Source organism: Excalfactoria chinensis, chromosome 1 (assembly GCF_039878825.1).
Source record: "Excalfactoria chinensis isolate bCotChi1 chromosome 1, bCotChi1.hap2, whole genome shotgun sequence".
NCBI lineage: Eukaryota > Metazoa > Chordata > Aves > Galliformes > Phasianidae > Excalfactoria > Excalfactoria chinensis.
Window position 1 is genome coordinate 11,590,816 of NC_092825.1, and position 13,134 is coordinate 11,603,949.

General features: G+C 36.1%; 1 protein-coding gene across 2 annotated transcripts in view; it reads right to left on the minus strand.

Moving 5' to 3' along the window:
• The window catches only part of FBXL13 (F-box and leucine rich repeat protein 13), a 70,159-nt gene that overhangs the window by 12,733 nt on the left and 44,292 nt on the right, over positions 1–13,134 (minus strand). For both annotated transcript variants that reach the window (XM_072342736.1, XM_072342727.1), the window contains exons 14-18: positions 12,713–12,830; positions 12,388–12,550; positions 9,981–10,100; positions 8,889–9,015; positions 1,135–1,218 (exon numbers count right to left, since the gene is read on the minus strand). In XM_072342736.1, coding sequence (XP_072198837.1) covers positions 1,135–1,218; positions 8,889–9,015; positions 9,981–10,100; positions 12,388–12,550; positions 12,713–12,830 — 612 coding nt within the window. The remainder of the gene's footprint in view (positions 1–1,134; positions 1,219–8,888; positions 9,016–9,980; positions 10,101–12,387; positions 12,551–12,712; positions 12,831–13,134) is intronic.

The following is a 13,134-nucleotide window of genomic DNA, read 5'->3' on the forward strand; positions in this document are numbered from 1 at the left end:
GAGATCCACTGTTTAAATTTTCAAACCAAGGTTTGAAATTATCTTAAGAAAAGCAATGTAAAAATGAAGTTTACAGAGATTCAACAGATATCCCACTGTGAGCACAAGAATTTAAGAATAACAATAACTAGCTAAAATACACGTAGTCCAGATTAGCTTCATGGTTAAATATTAACAAATTACTCAGTTGATGTTTTTATAGGACATTTTAAAAGGTTCAGGGCTTTTTTTCCTAAAAAACGACACGGTACAATTTGTGTTGTTCTTTCCATAAAGCAGCTACAGAATCTGCTCAGTCTGGAGAAGGCACACGTGCATATCCTATTGAAACATAAATGTTGTTATCTTTAAGGATTTCTGCTGGTAAGAAGTCTACTTCAGAATTACATTGGGACATACTGTTGTGCCACTAAGAGACAGTGACACACAGCAATATATCAGCAGCAAATGAAGAACCTCATGTAATAGAATAAAAGAAGTTTAACTGTTCAATTGAGCTAGACATGCTTGGTCATGTAAGCATGACATTCAACAAAAGGCTGACTAATAACACAGAAAGGGTTACCTGAAAACCCACAATAGCAGCAGGAAAAATATGTATTAAATAGAAATCGGTAACGGATTTGTAGAGCAGGGGAAAGAGAATAATAGTAGCAAATTAGATTGTAATTTGCACAGAACAGTGCAGTAGAAGGTAAACTCTCCTCATTCAGAGCCAATACAGAAGGCAGAATTTGAAATTCATTAAAATTCATGGACGTAAAGAAAAATAAAATGAAAAGGACTGTAAGAAGAAAATTGTTTCACACAGAGGGTGGTGATGCACTGGAACAGGTTGCCCAAGGAGGTTGTGGATGCCCCATCCCTGGAGGCATTCAAGGCCAGGCTGGATGTGGCTCTGGGCAGCCTGGTCTGGTGGTTGGCGACCCTGCACATAGCAGGGGGGTTGAAACTCGATGATCATTGTGGTCCTTTTCAACCTGGGCCATTCTATGGTTTTATGATTCTATGAAAGTGTAGAATAGTGTAATGAAGAAGGCATAGTGTTGCACAGAGAAAAATATGATCTGTTTGGACATGGTCAATTTGAAGAATATAGAGGGTTCCAGGAAATATCAAGAGGTGAAGTTTTACCTGAATCCCAGTGTCGCTGATGTTTTTGCATTCCAATAGAGAAAGCTGCTTGATTTTTCCATGGCGGCCAAGGGCTTTCAAGCCCTAAAAAATTCCAGAAAAATACATAAAAGTCAAAACATGCAATTATACATAATCAGTTTTAATATGACAATACATTCAATGTTTGTATATTAAACGTTCTGTCCAAGAATTATAGCATCTTTTAAGACACACTCAAAAAAATAATCCCACAGAGCACCCTTACAGGGCTTAACTACTTTTTACAAAGAGGTTTGGAGATGTTATGTACATGAGCTGCCTGAAGTTACACACAGTAAGAACTATAGTCTGGATTTCCATTCTAAGATATTCAAAACAACTTTCCTATTGGCTGGAATTATTTTCTAAGTCAAAATAAAAGTAATTTTAATTGTTGTCTAGTTAACCTCTGATTTTGAAGCATTTCTTAAGGATTTTCATGGATCCAATAGAACCCAGCAGAACAGCCAGTCTTATTTTATCCACTTCTATTGGGAACAAATGAATGCTGGGTTCTTACGAGCATCTTCAGCAGAATGCATGTAGTTTATCTTCTGATTTTTTCTTCAAGTGCACAAAAAGGTCAAAAAATTCTTTACAGAAATAATGCACTGAAGAAAGCAAAAAAATAATTACAAAAATTTTGCTCAGAAAGAAAGAAACTGGAGAAAAATAGCACAATGTGAAATAGTTCCATGGGACACAGCACAACCATAAAACAGAATAGATTAATATCTTAACATTCCCTTTAGGATTTGCTCATCGGTGAGCTCTTTTGACTACAGCCATGATTACAGCTACAAATTTTGACTACAAGAAGACACTGATTGAAATGGTGGAGTCACACCAATAGGTACATTCTACTTCAGAAAGAAAGAAAACCAAAAGAACATATTGAAGACAATTGAGAGATGGCAACTTCAGTAAATTCCTACTTTAGGAGTGCGAAAGGATCAGAAGTTGCTTTGTTTTTTTCACTGCCTGTACATCCGGATAAAGGACCTTGTTCTGAATTTCAGCTCTAAATCTGAAGGAAAATTAAATGCTGATTCTGTAAAACGTACTTTTATATTCACAGCAGAGTATCTGTGTTCTTCGTATCATTAAACAAACTCTACTGAAAAACAAAATTTATCACTTCAATCCATATGGTTAAAAAATGAACTACAATTAGGCAGTGAACTGAGCTGCACAGAGGAAATATCATACTGGAAAACTAAGCACATGTGAACAGTGTCTGGAACCCAGATGTGGACACTGTAATGATAATGCTGGGAGAGTGCGTCTGGAGTTCAAATTTTGCAAATGCCTGAAATCTCACAGGCTGAATAAAAACAAAACAAAACAAAAATGGAACAACGACATAGATTTCCAATCCTGGATGCTTTTCATAAGAAAACAGAGCAATTTGCATTATTATTTTTATGATAACAATCAAGGTCTCCTCTGAGGGGTTTCATTAATAACAGCAGATTTGAGATAGGAAAAGGCTGAAGATATGGAATAAAATGAATGTCATTAGGGACTGCCAGTCACACAGAGGAATTATGAAACTGACATTTCCAACAATAGACCTCTTCAAACAAGTTCAGTTCAGGAATCTATATGAAGTTTTGAACTATCAGATTTAAATCTAAGAGAGGTATAGAGTAGCTAATTATCCCCAGTTTTCTACAATTCATGATTTATTCAGTAGCATTCTCTAAAAAACAGCATCAGGGATTCCTATCTGGGATACTGACCTATTTCTGAGACTTTTATCTCCTACACTAAGCCTCCAGACATTTTTACAAGATATGGTCAGAGCTATGATATTATCATCAGAACTCCTGAAAACATATGCTAGAACAGACATGATGCAGCATACAGAATATGACTCCCACTCTACAGGCTTCCAAAACCATCCTTCTTTAACATAAAGAAATCTTCTCATGTCTCTTGGATCAATGCTTCAATGCCACAGAGAAAGGGAAGATTTTGTCCCGCATCTCTTCTATAGCATATTTATTACCATCTCTATTTAGAAAACGACTTTATAACTAACATTTCACCCTTCTCCAAAAGCTGTTTTTTTCAAGCAACTGAGTTTTATAGCATTGTTCTATTTCAATTACTTCATGTAAGGCCTACAAACACATGCAGAACATCATTTGTTATCATTTGACCGTGTTGATGAAAAGATGAGAATCTACTGCAGCGTCTGGTGAGGGTCTTCACTTGTTAGTGATGAAAGTCACCTATGTCTTACCAGAGAACAATTCTTTATTATTTATATTCACCAACTGCAAGTGTATGCCTTCCGACTGCACAGCACAGTGAATGTGCTATGCTATTTTCAACTTCTGAGATTTCTGTTCACGTATCTCTTGGTAACCCTAAAGGTCAGCATCTGTAATGTATCTTTGTCTTCATGTTCCAGAGACACGCAGATGTCTCTTCCTGTGCATTCCCTAAATCAAAGAGACTGACTTCAAAGTCACCCCTATCCTGGAAGAGCTCATAAGAAGTAGCTCCCACCTTCCATTTTAGAGCTATTTAATTTGAAATGGCTCAGCTTATTGTCTAAAATGCTTAGATTTCTGCACGTACTAGCCATGCTCTAGCATCAGTTTCAAATGCTTACTAGTAGAGAAGAGTGTAACCGAGACCTCGAAGCATCATTTCGCTAATAATAATATGTAGATGGCAGAAGAGAGTTCTGTTTCAGATAACACTTTCAGGAAACCTGGTATGCTCATAACAAATGTAGATATGTTGTCTCCAGTACATGAGCTACTATAAAGGCAAGTCAGATCTGTTTAGAGGAGAAGCATACACATTTTCAGTTGCAGTGTAGAAATCTCCCTGTATGACTTTGTGTGCAATACATTCCTTAAATGTATTATTACTTAATTACTTAATTTCTGTATCTAACACCATTTGTGGGTAGACAAAATATTGACTTGTGTAATACAGTTGCTAATGTTTCTATCTACTAAGTCCAGACTACAGGCCGCCTACTGTGACTAAATGTTTTGTCAAAATATTGAGCCCAAAACAACTGACTGCAATATCTCCCTGTGGTAACGTCTCCTAGTTCTATGCAGAACTGTGTTACTAATTCCTCAGGCCAAATTCTCTTCCTCTGAACTGCACTGCTAACATCTGAATTTGGAGCTTCCTTGAATATTTATAATTTCCTTCTGCCTGCCTTAGGGATGTGTGATTTGTCACTTCCTCTTCTCTAGAAGTCAAATGCAACCAATTCATTTGGTGTGTGTTGCTGCTCATGGGTAATATTTTCTTCCTGACCTTCATGAGGCTCTTTCTCAGTCCTAATACTCTTTCTCACAGAACAAAATGTGGAGCCAGGCTATGGATTCAAGACACCATAAATCCAGAATCCCATGAAGACTGCAAAAAAGTTACTATAAATAACTGCATAAAGCCAAGACGTATTTTTCCCCCCTTGTGATCTGTTTAGAAACATTTTATTAATATATTATTAAATATTTATGTTGCAGCCTGGCCTTCAGGCACAGCCAGTATCTGAAAATCATTAAGTACAAACACATAGGAAAAGAAAGTAGAACTAATTGTTTATACAACCATCATGTAACCACTACTGCATAGTTCCCAAGGATTACAAATTACCCTCAAATTTAAAGACCAGTTTCACATGGCCAGGATGCAAAAAGCCTGTGACTGATCAAGTGACTTGATGTCACTTATGATTCTTGAGGGAGAATGTCATCCAGAATTGATAATGGGACCTTGGATCATTGCAAAGAGACTTTCATGCGTAACAGCTTCTATGGAAGAAGATATAGAAACAACTGTGATAAAGAACTTCACAGCTGTGTTTACTTTTTGTCTTCTAATTTTAGAAGTGCATCTGAATATTTTCAATTTTTAAAGTATTTTATCTATGTTCTATACTTAAGGCTATCTTATTCCCTTTCATTACTACACAGTGTGTAATTTACCACTGACACCAAGTTTCCCTAATGGGCATATACAGTTTTTCTTGCTTGACAGAGTACATGTGTATGTCAGGAGTCAACTGATTTACTTTAACCATTCCTTTTTTATCCTTTGTTATACTTTTTCTAACTGTCTAAACCCTCCTTGACTTAAACAATTCTCCTTAAAAGTCCCAATATTTCAATATTTAACGATATTTTTTTTCCTTTCAAAAGGAGATGGGTGGTCCAGGCCATGTGCATTAGCAGCTTGTGTCAGACTGAAGATGAATACTATGCGGCTGCTCACTGTCAGACTCACAACTGGAGCAAAACTGCCAAAGCTGGCTTGAACATCAGAGATAGTTTACAACATTTTCATAAAAATATGGAGAGAAACAGAACAAATCTTGTAATTAAAACTGCTTCACCATCTCATGGAAGCATTTCCAATGAATCACTGAACCCGATTTTATCTGACAAACAGGTTTCGTAGCTGACTGAGAGTGTTTCCATCACAGTAATAGAATAGGCAGACCCTCACACACATAAAGCTGACATCTCTACTGTGGATGTGTATTTGTTTTCATTAATGAAAGTCTTTGACTTTGACTTACCAAGACACTTAGGCATACATACAAAGTAAAGTATGTGATGAAATTTCTTGACTTATCCTACTATCGACGGATAGATTCTGGACAAATATAATAATTTCCTGCAAACATGAGAGACTACCAATGTATTTTTTTTAAGCACTGTATTTTATTATTGCTGTGAGTCTACAATGACTCTACAGTATTTTTCTATATCAACAAGTTCTCCTGTCAGGGAGAAGTTTGAGCCAATATATTTCTTCCAAATGCAACAAATTCTCTGAATGAAAGACAGAATTTAGCAGGAACATTTCTCTTATTGGCACCAAAGAAAGTACTGAACAGAAAGGCACCAGCAGTGGAAAAGAAAACCTTTCCATTTTGATTAAGGTCTTAATCAAGTCAGTCATATACAAGGCACAGATCTGAAAGAAAATCTACTGTATCCTTTCTCCCCTACCCTTCCTCTAAATATGTATTGGTATTGTCATTACAGTAAATTCTGCTCTGCTTTGGTGGGCGGAATGATTCTGCAATCACTTGAGAAACAAACAAAAAAAGGAACATTCTCTTGCATGCTGCAGACTTAAGTTGTACATTCTGTATGTTTCACAAAGACAGCAAAAACAAGAGATCAAGTGCACAGACTAAGAGAAAGAATACAAGTCTTACTTATCTTTATCAGCACAATGTCATGGAGTCAATTACTGAACATAAATAACTGTTCTTTACTACATTTTTCAAGCAATTTGGCCACAGTACTTGCAAAAGAATCTTAATACAACTGCATTTATATGCTAATAAAAGGCATAATATAAAATCAAAACATACAAATAATAGCGTCTTTACAAAGCAGATTGCTATATTTCTTTCCATCAACTCTAAATGTGAGCCATACACTTAAACACAGCAAACAGTGACAAACTAACAGATTTCCAGTTAGCACACGCACTGAGATCAGAAATGACAAGTATGATAAATGGTCAATTTCCGGCTTAGTTTATCTGTCTTGTGGGAGGGAGGAAACTGAATGCCTTAGAAATGCAGTGTAAGCAGAAGAGCTTGGATTACTGCCGACAGCATGAGTTGTGCTGTGTGAAAACTAGAGGAAGAAACAATACAGCACTTTAAGAGGCTATGTATGGCTAGCGGAGAGAAAGAAACCATTTATGTCAAAAGACTGTGGAACAGTAATTCAAGGCCTGGGAAGGTGCTATAAATTTCATTCACACACATCTTACAGTATTTAAAATAAGCACATTAAATTAAATCTTCATGGATTTCCCAACTCACTTTTTTAATCTTAGTTGGTTTTTTTTTTGTTTGTTTGTTTGTTTTTTAATTATTTTTAGGCCTCTGTGAGGGATAAGGGCTTTTTAAAAACAAAGTCTTCACTTTGCACTAACAGTAAAGTTTTGGATCAGAGTTCTGACTGAATAGCAATTGAACGAATATAGCAACAGTTTTCTTATGAAGTCATAAAATCATTCACTTCTTCATGAAGTTTCTGCTAGATTTCAGTGTTCAGTGAAGAGTCTGTCTGAAATGCAAAAGTAACAGCAGAGCTGGCGCTAAACCCCGCACACAAGGCAGGATCTGCCAAGAACATCTTATGTGGAGGCCTGCTATGTTTAGCCTGGCTCCTACACTTGCTGTATTGCTTTCCAGAGTCTTAGCAACTTGACAGTTTGAAGCCACCTTGTTTGCAATTCTTTCACGAGTGATTATTTTTCTAGACCACAGCACAGTGCAGCCCCTCTCTTAGAACTAACACTTTAATCACAAAATCTATCTTGTGGAAAATACAATTTTTGAAAATTTAACATTTAAAAACCCCAACTTTGCAGCTTTCCTCAGGCCTAATCATCTGGGAGAAAAACAAAAGGATAGATATATATAAATCTGTTTACTGAAGGTTTTTTAAAGATCAAATTCAGGCCTGTCAAATACCTTTTTGTTTGTTTCTCTTTCTCTCTTTCAAATGTGAAAAATGTCCAATGTGAGAATTATCTTTTATTAGGTACTGCCTATGTGTGGGCAAATAATCTATTACACATTTCTAATGTATGTTTTAATGATATTGGGACTCCACTGCTTCACATACATGTGAGTTTTTAGCTGTTTAAGTTTGTGATCTCAAGGAAGACAGGCCTGGCAAAGAGCAGAGTCAGGACACTGAATTTCAGGAGGCCAAACTTTAGGCTGTTTAAGGAACTGTTGGATGAGATCCCCTGGGAAACTGTCCTAAGGGACAAAGGAACAGAACAGAGCTGGCAGTGCTTTACAGATGCCCTTCTGAGAGCACAAGATCTCTTGATCCTCCAAAATAAGAAATCAGACAGACAAGGCAGGAAAGCAGCATGGCTGAGCAAGGACCTGCTGGTCAGGGTGAGGGGAAAAATGGAAAAAGTATAAGCAATGGAAGCAGGGATGGGATGCTGTCCATTTGTGCACAGATCACATTAGAAAGGCCAAAGTGCAGATGGAGTTCAGGGATGTGAAGAACAGCAAGGGTTTCTTTAGATACATTGGATAGAAGAGACAGGCAAGAGAATTAAAAAGGGAGAGCTGTCCTCCTCAGACATGGAGAAAGCTGAAGTACTTTACAGGTTCTTCACCTTTGTCTTCATGTCCAGGCAGGCTTTGCAGGCCTCTTGTGTCTCTGAACTTCTAAGTGAGGGTTGGGAGAGCAAAATCCCTCCCTGTGTAAGAGCACTGGAGCACCTCTCCTATGAAGAAAGGTTGAGGGAGCTGGGCTTGTTTAGCCTGGAGCAGAGAAGGCTCTGGGGAAACCTCATTGCAGTCTTCCAGTACTTGAAGGGAGCTTACAAGCAGGAGGGGGATTGACATTTTACACAGTCTGACAGTAACAGGACAAGGGGGAATGGCTTAAAACTAAAGAGGAGAGATTCAGGTTAGATGTTAGGAAGAAGTTTTTTACTCAGAGGGTGGTGAGATGCTGGAATGTGTTGCTGAAAGAGGTTGTGGATGCCCCATCTCAGAAGGCATTCAAGGCCAGGTTGGATGTAATCCTGGGCAGTCTCATCTGGTGGATGTCAGGGAGCTTAGAACTAGATAATCTTTAAAATCCCCCCCAACTAAGCATTCTATGATTCTGTGATTTATGATTCTATTTCTTTTTATGAAAGTCTAGATAAACAGTAAATAGATTTTATTTTTTAATTATATATGGAAGTACCTTATCGGAGATGCAGGTTCCAGAGAGATCAATGGATATCACTGACAACATATTTCCCAAAGCTTCAATTCCATCATCAGTCACATTTTCACAGTGGTGTAGGTTAAGGTAGGTCAATTGATGGCATCTAAATTAATTTTTAAAGCAAACAAACAAACCAGAAATGTTGGCTCTCCATCTTTTAAACAGAAGTGTAGTATAACAAGTACATTTTTGTAATAAACCCTGTGATTTTTTTAAGGGTACCTAAACTCTCTAGACCCATGGGATTATACCAGACTCTTGACACCTACCTTATGTAGGTAATTCCAGAGACTATATTCATAACATACAAGTATTGCAAATGCTTCAAACCATGAAGACACTGTAAGGTTCTGCAAATCAGCACATGTGGAAGACAGAATTTTACTTCCTCAATAAGTACATTAAGTGGTGTGTTCCCATTATGAAACCAAAAGATGTAAGAAATAAGCCCCCTCAAACAGTTAATGCATCTGTGCTTACAGCTTTAGGGGCAAGACTCCATAAGAAAAAAAAACAAGATGGCATTCCCTTACAAGCAAGCATGCTATAATTGTTCACAACTAATGCTATGAAAGTATAAACAAGGGCCCTGCGGAGACATCAAGTAATGAGTGGAAAGACTGACTCCAACCTTCGCTTGAGATTTAGAAATTATATTTTGATTGCCAATACCAATACTCCTTCTGAGAACCAGGAAATGAAGAACTTTAATAACTGAAATATTTTTGTTTGTACAGACATTGTTATTTACTGAGCTTACAAAAATGAGACTCAGACTTACTAATCATTTAATGCAGTTTTGTTACTGACAACAATCTCTTAAGCCCTTTTTTCATAAAATTTAGATGACTCAGGTTTCCATATTTATATTGGTGAATTATTCATTGTATAATGGGTCATTTTAAGAGACTCACAATAACAAAAGGGACTAGCAAGGGACTAGTGCAAACTTCTTTATATAGTTAGTTGTGTAATTTTAGCAATTTATCAACCTATTAAGAACTTGGACATTAAAAGTATATTGAAAGTCTAATCACATCAGAAAAATACCGTACTGGACTATGGTACCTTTGTGCTATTTCTTTGACAGAAGCATCAGTGACATGGATACAGTTAGACAAATTCAGCTCTCTCAGCTTAGCTCCTGAAGAACCTCGTACAAATGACTGTACACCTCCATCACTGATTCTAAAAGAGAAACGCAAAAAATATCCATAGAAAGTATTTTTCCCGTTCTATACAGTTCAACACTTAATTTAAATTCAGTAGCCTACATAATAGGTAAGGAAAAAAGAATATTGATAATTTAAAAATTTCTTTTTAAATTAAAAAAAAAGAAAAAATAATAATAGCTTAGTTAAGATGCTTTTTGTGACTGCTGAAAAAGAGAAATTGCTGAAATAAAGTATTGGAAATTATGAGAACTTCCATTACTTCTGTCTTTCAGATATGATAGCACCTCAAAAGACATAGCTTGGAAAACTTATCTGGGAGGTATTAGAACCCGTTTAAACATTTGATGTTGATATAATATTTAGTACAGATTTTTTTGTTGTTGTTGTTGTTTGTTTGTTTGTTTGTTTAAATTTAAGTAATGGAAATAATTTGAATGAAAAATGATCTTCCAGCACAGAAGCAAAAGACACAGGCTATGCATGTATGTGTGTGTAGTAGCTATTTGGTATATGCGCGCTGACTGAAGAGTTATTTCTCTGAGTCTTTCACTTAATCAACTGTATGCCAGACACACAGCTTCACTCCACTCATAGCACAGAAGTTATGAAAGATGAGGTAAGCAGAAAATCCTTCATTCAACTTGAGAGGTTTGGAGGGCTAACTACAGCTTCATTAGTTCCCCTGGACTGTTCCTGTCTTTGATATGTTTAATACTGCTTGCACACTTAGCGTTCCAACTCATTCTCAGTATTTCTTCTATGTTCCCTGATAGACATGCAAGATATCCAAAATGTATGTGGGACGGGATCATATTTTAGCTTGTACAGTTTGTTGCAGCACAAACAATCACAGCAAATCCCAAAGTCTTTGAAACATGGGCAAGAACAGCACTGCTGAAATAACTGTGCAGTGAACACATATGTCAAATTTTTTGTCAGTTGAGTAATCATGTAAGAACACAAATCATGCACTGCTTTACTTGGATTAACATACAAGAAAACAGCATATGTAAGTGGAGAAAATATGCCAGCAGTTTGTATCACCACATCGCCTATGCTGACTTCTAGTCAGCTTTTTACCACCACCATGGCGTTCCCTTTGATTTCTGTGATAAATTCTTAAATGTTGCTGATTCAGAGTGAATTTTTATATCAATATACTGTCCAAATAAGAGAAAAATAAATGCTAATATTTGGTTTCTATAGTATTATCTCTCTTTGCTTTAGAAACACTCTTCACAAGTAACAGCAAATATTATTTTAAAAATACAGTTTCATAATAGATTTATAATTGTTTATAGAATTTTGCTGACGTAATTCAATAAATGCTTGGTGTTAGAGGCAGTAAACAAGTGCACAGACAAACTCTCAGCACAGAAAGCCAACACCAGAAATCCAGCCTTCTATATGTTAAACAGGAATATTCAGGCAGTTGTTCCATCTGCACAACTGAATATCCAATGTGATGTCAGTTTTACTTGGCACTTCTCAGCAGCACATCTACATGCAACACTATCAGATTTCTATACACATTTTTATGTATTAAAACAGAATCCCTAAAACAGAGTTAGGATAGTATAGTTAGGTTGTGGTTGGTCTTTTCCAACCTGAGCAAGTCTATGATTCTATGATGATAGAATTTTTAAGAGCAGTAGCAAATCTATTTTCTTCTTAATATTTTATAAGTCTGTTGATTTTGAAATGTTGGGGAGGTTGCCTTTCCTGTTCTCATCCACCCTTAACTCCATCACCATGCCATAGAGTGGGAATATGGGCTCAGCTTTAGGAGGTTTATCACTGGTCATTTTTCTGCTGATACATGACACACCCGAAATACAAAACAGTCCCCACATCAACTATATTGTTCCTCTACGAGACAACACGCTATATTGTCCTGGTAGTTGTCAAAAACAGGCAGTTTTGCTTGTCTATTAGTAAAAGATAGATATAATGTGCTATTTCAATATTCAAAAAAATAAATAATATTCTGATATTAATAGAGCTGTGACACCTGCCATGTTCCATTAAAATAGGCCTTAATTTTTAAGTAATATTACTTCTACAGTTGATTACTTTGCTTGAGGTGGAGTAATACTGGACAGACTTTTGAAAACATGATGCAAAACCAAAAAAAACCTACTTATATGTATATATATTTAATTGCTAATATATTTATATTAATATCATAAGTATATATTTTTAAAACTGAAAAAAATGTTAACAGGACTTATTACGAGTACAATTAAAGTTATTAAAATTTCTTTAGAGTGGTTTATATAAAACTGGATGTGAGATAGTACCTTAAGCAGTTTGCCATGTTTAAGACAAGAATATATTTCAATTTTGAAATCTTTTTGAGACCAGCGTCTGTTATCTTCTGGCAACTCGCAAAATGAATATGCCTGATGTATTGGCAGCATTTACTCATCATCTTGAAACTCAGATCAGTAATTTGGTTATTTCCTGTTGAAACACATAAGATAAAGTTACACATCTGGCAGACATTAAGGGCTGGATCCAAACAGTAAAATCAGTCGAAAGATTCTCATTGATTACTTATACTGATCTTAAAGTGGATTAATGTTTAAAATCACTCAAAATGATTTTGTGAAATATTGTACTAACCTTCAATCCTGACTTTAACAAGGTTACATTCAGTAAGGGCTTTAAAAGTTGTATCAGAAAGATGTGGAGAGTCAAGAAACACTACTGATGTTATTTGCCGACATTTTTCAACCAGAGCCTTTGAAGAGAAAGGTGAAATGAATTATTAACATGCTTATGCGGTCACATAACGAAAGATCAGCAGTTAGAATTCTGAACAAATAGTTGTAACCCATTTCAACAGTAACTTATGCGATGTGAGTTCTAAATATACATAATTGAAATTCTGCATGTATTTATTATCTTTGAAAACAGAAAGCAAAGAAGTAACTAGAGATGTGAAGTATGGCAAACACCAGTGATAGCGATGTAGTTAACAACCACTTCTGTAGAAGCCTGAAAAACGTTTTGTGATGGGTTAAGTTAGCAGCAGAATGTTCTCA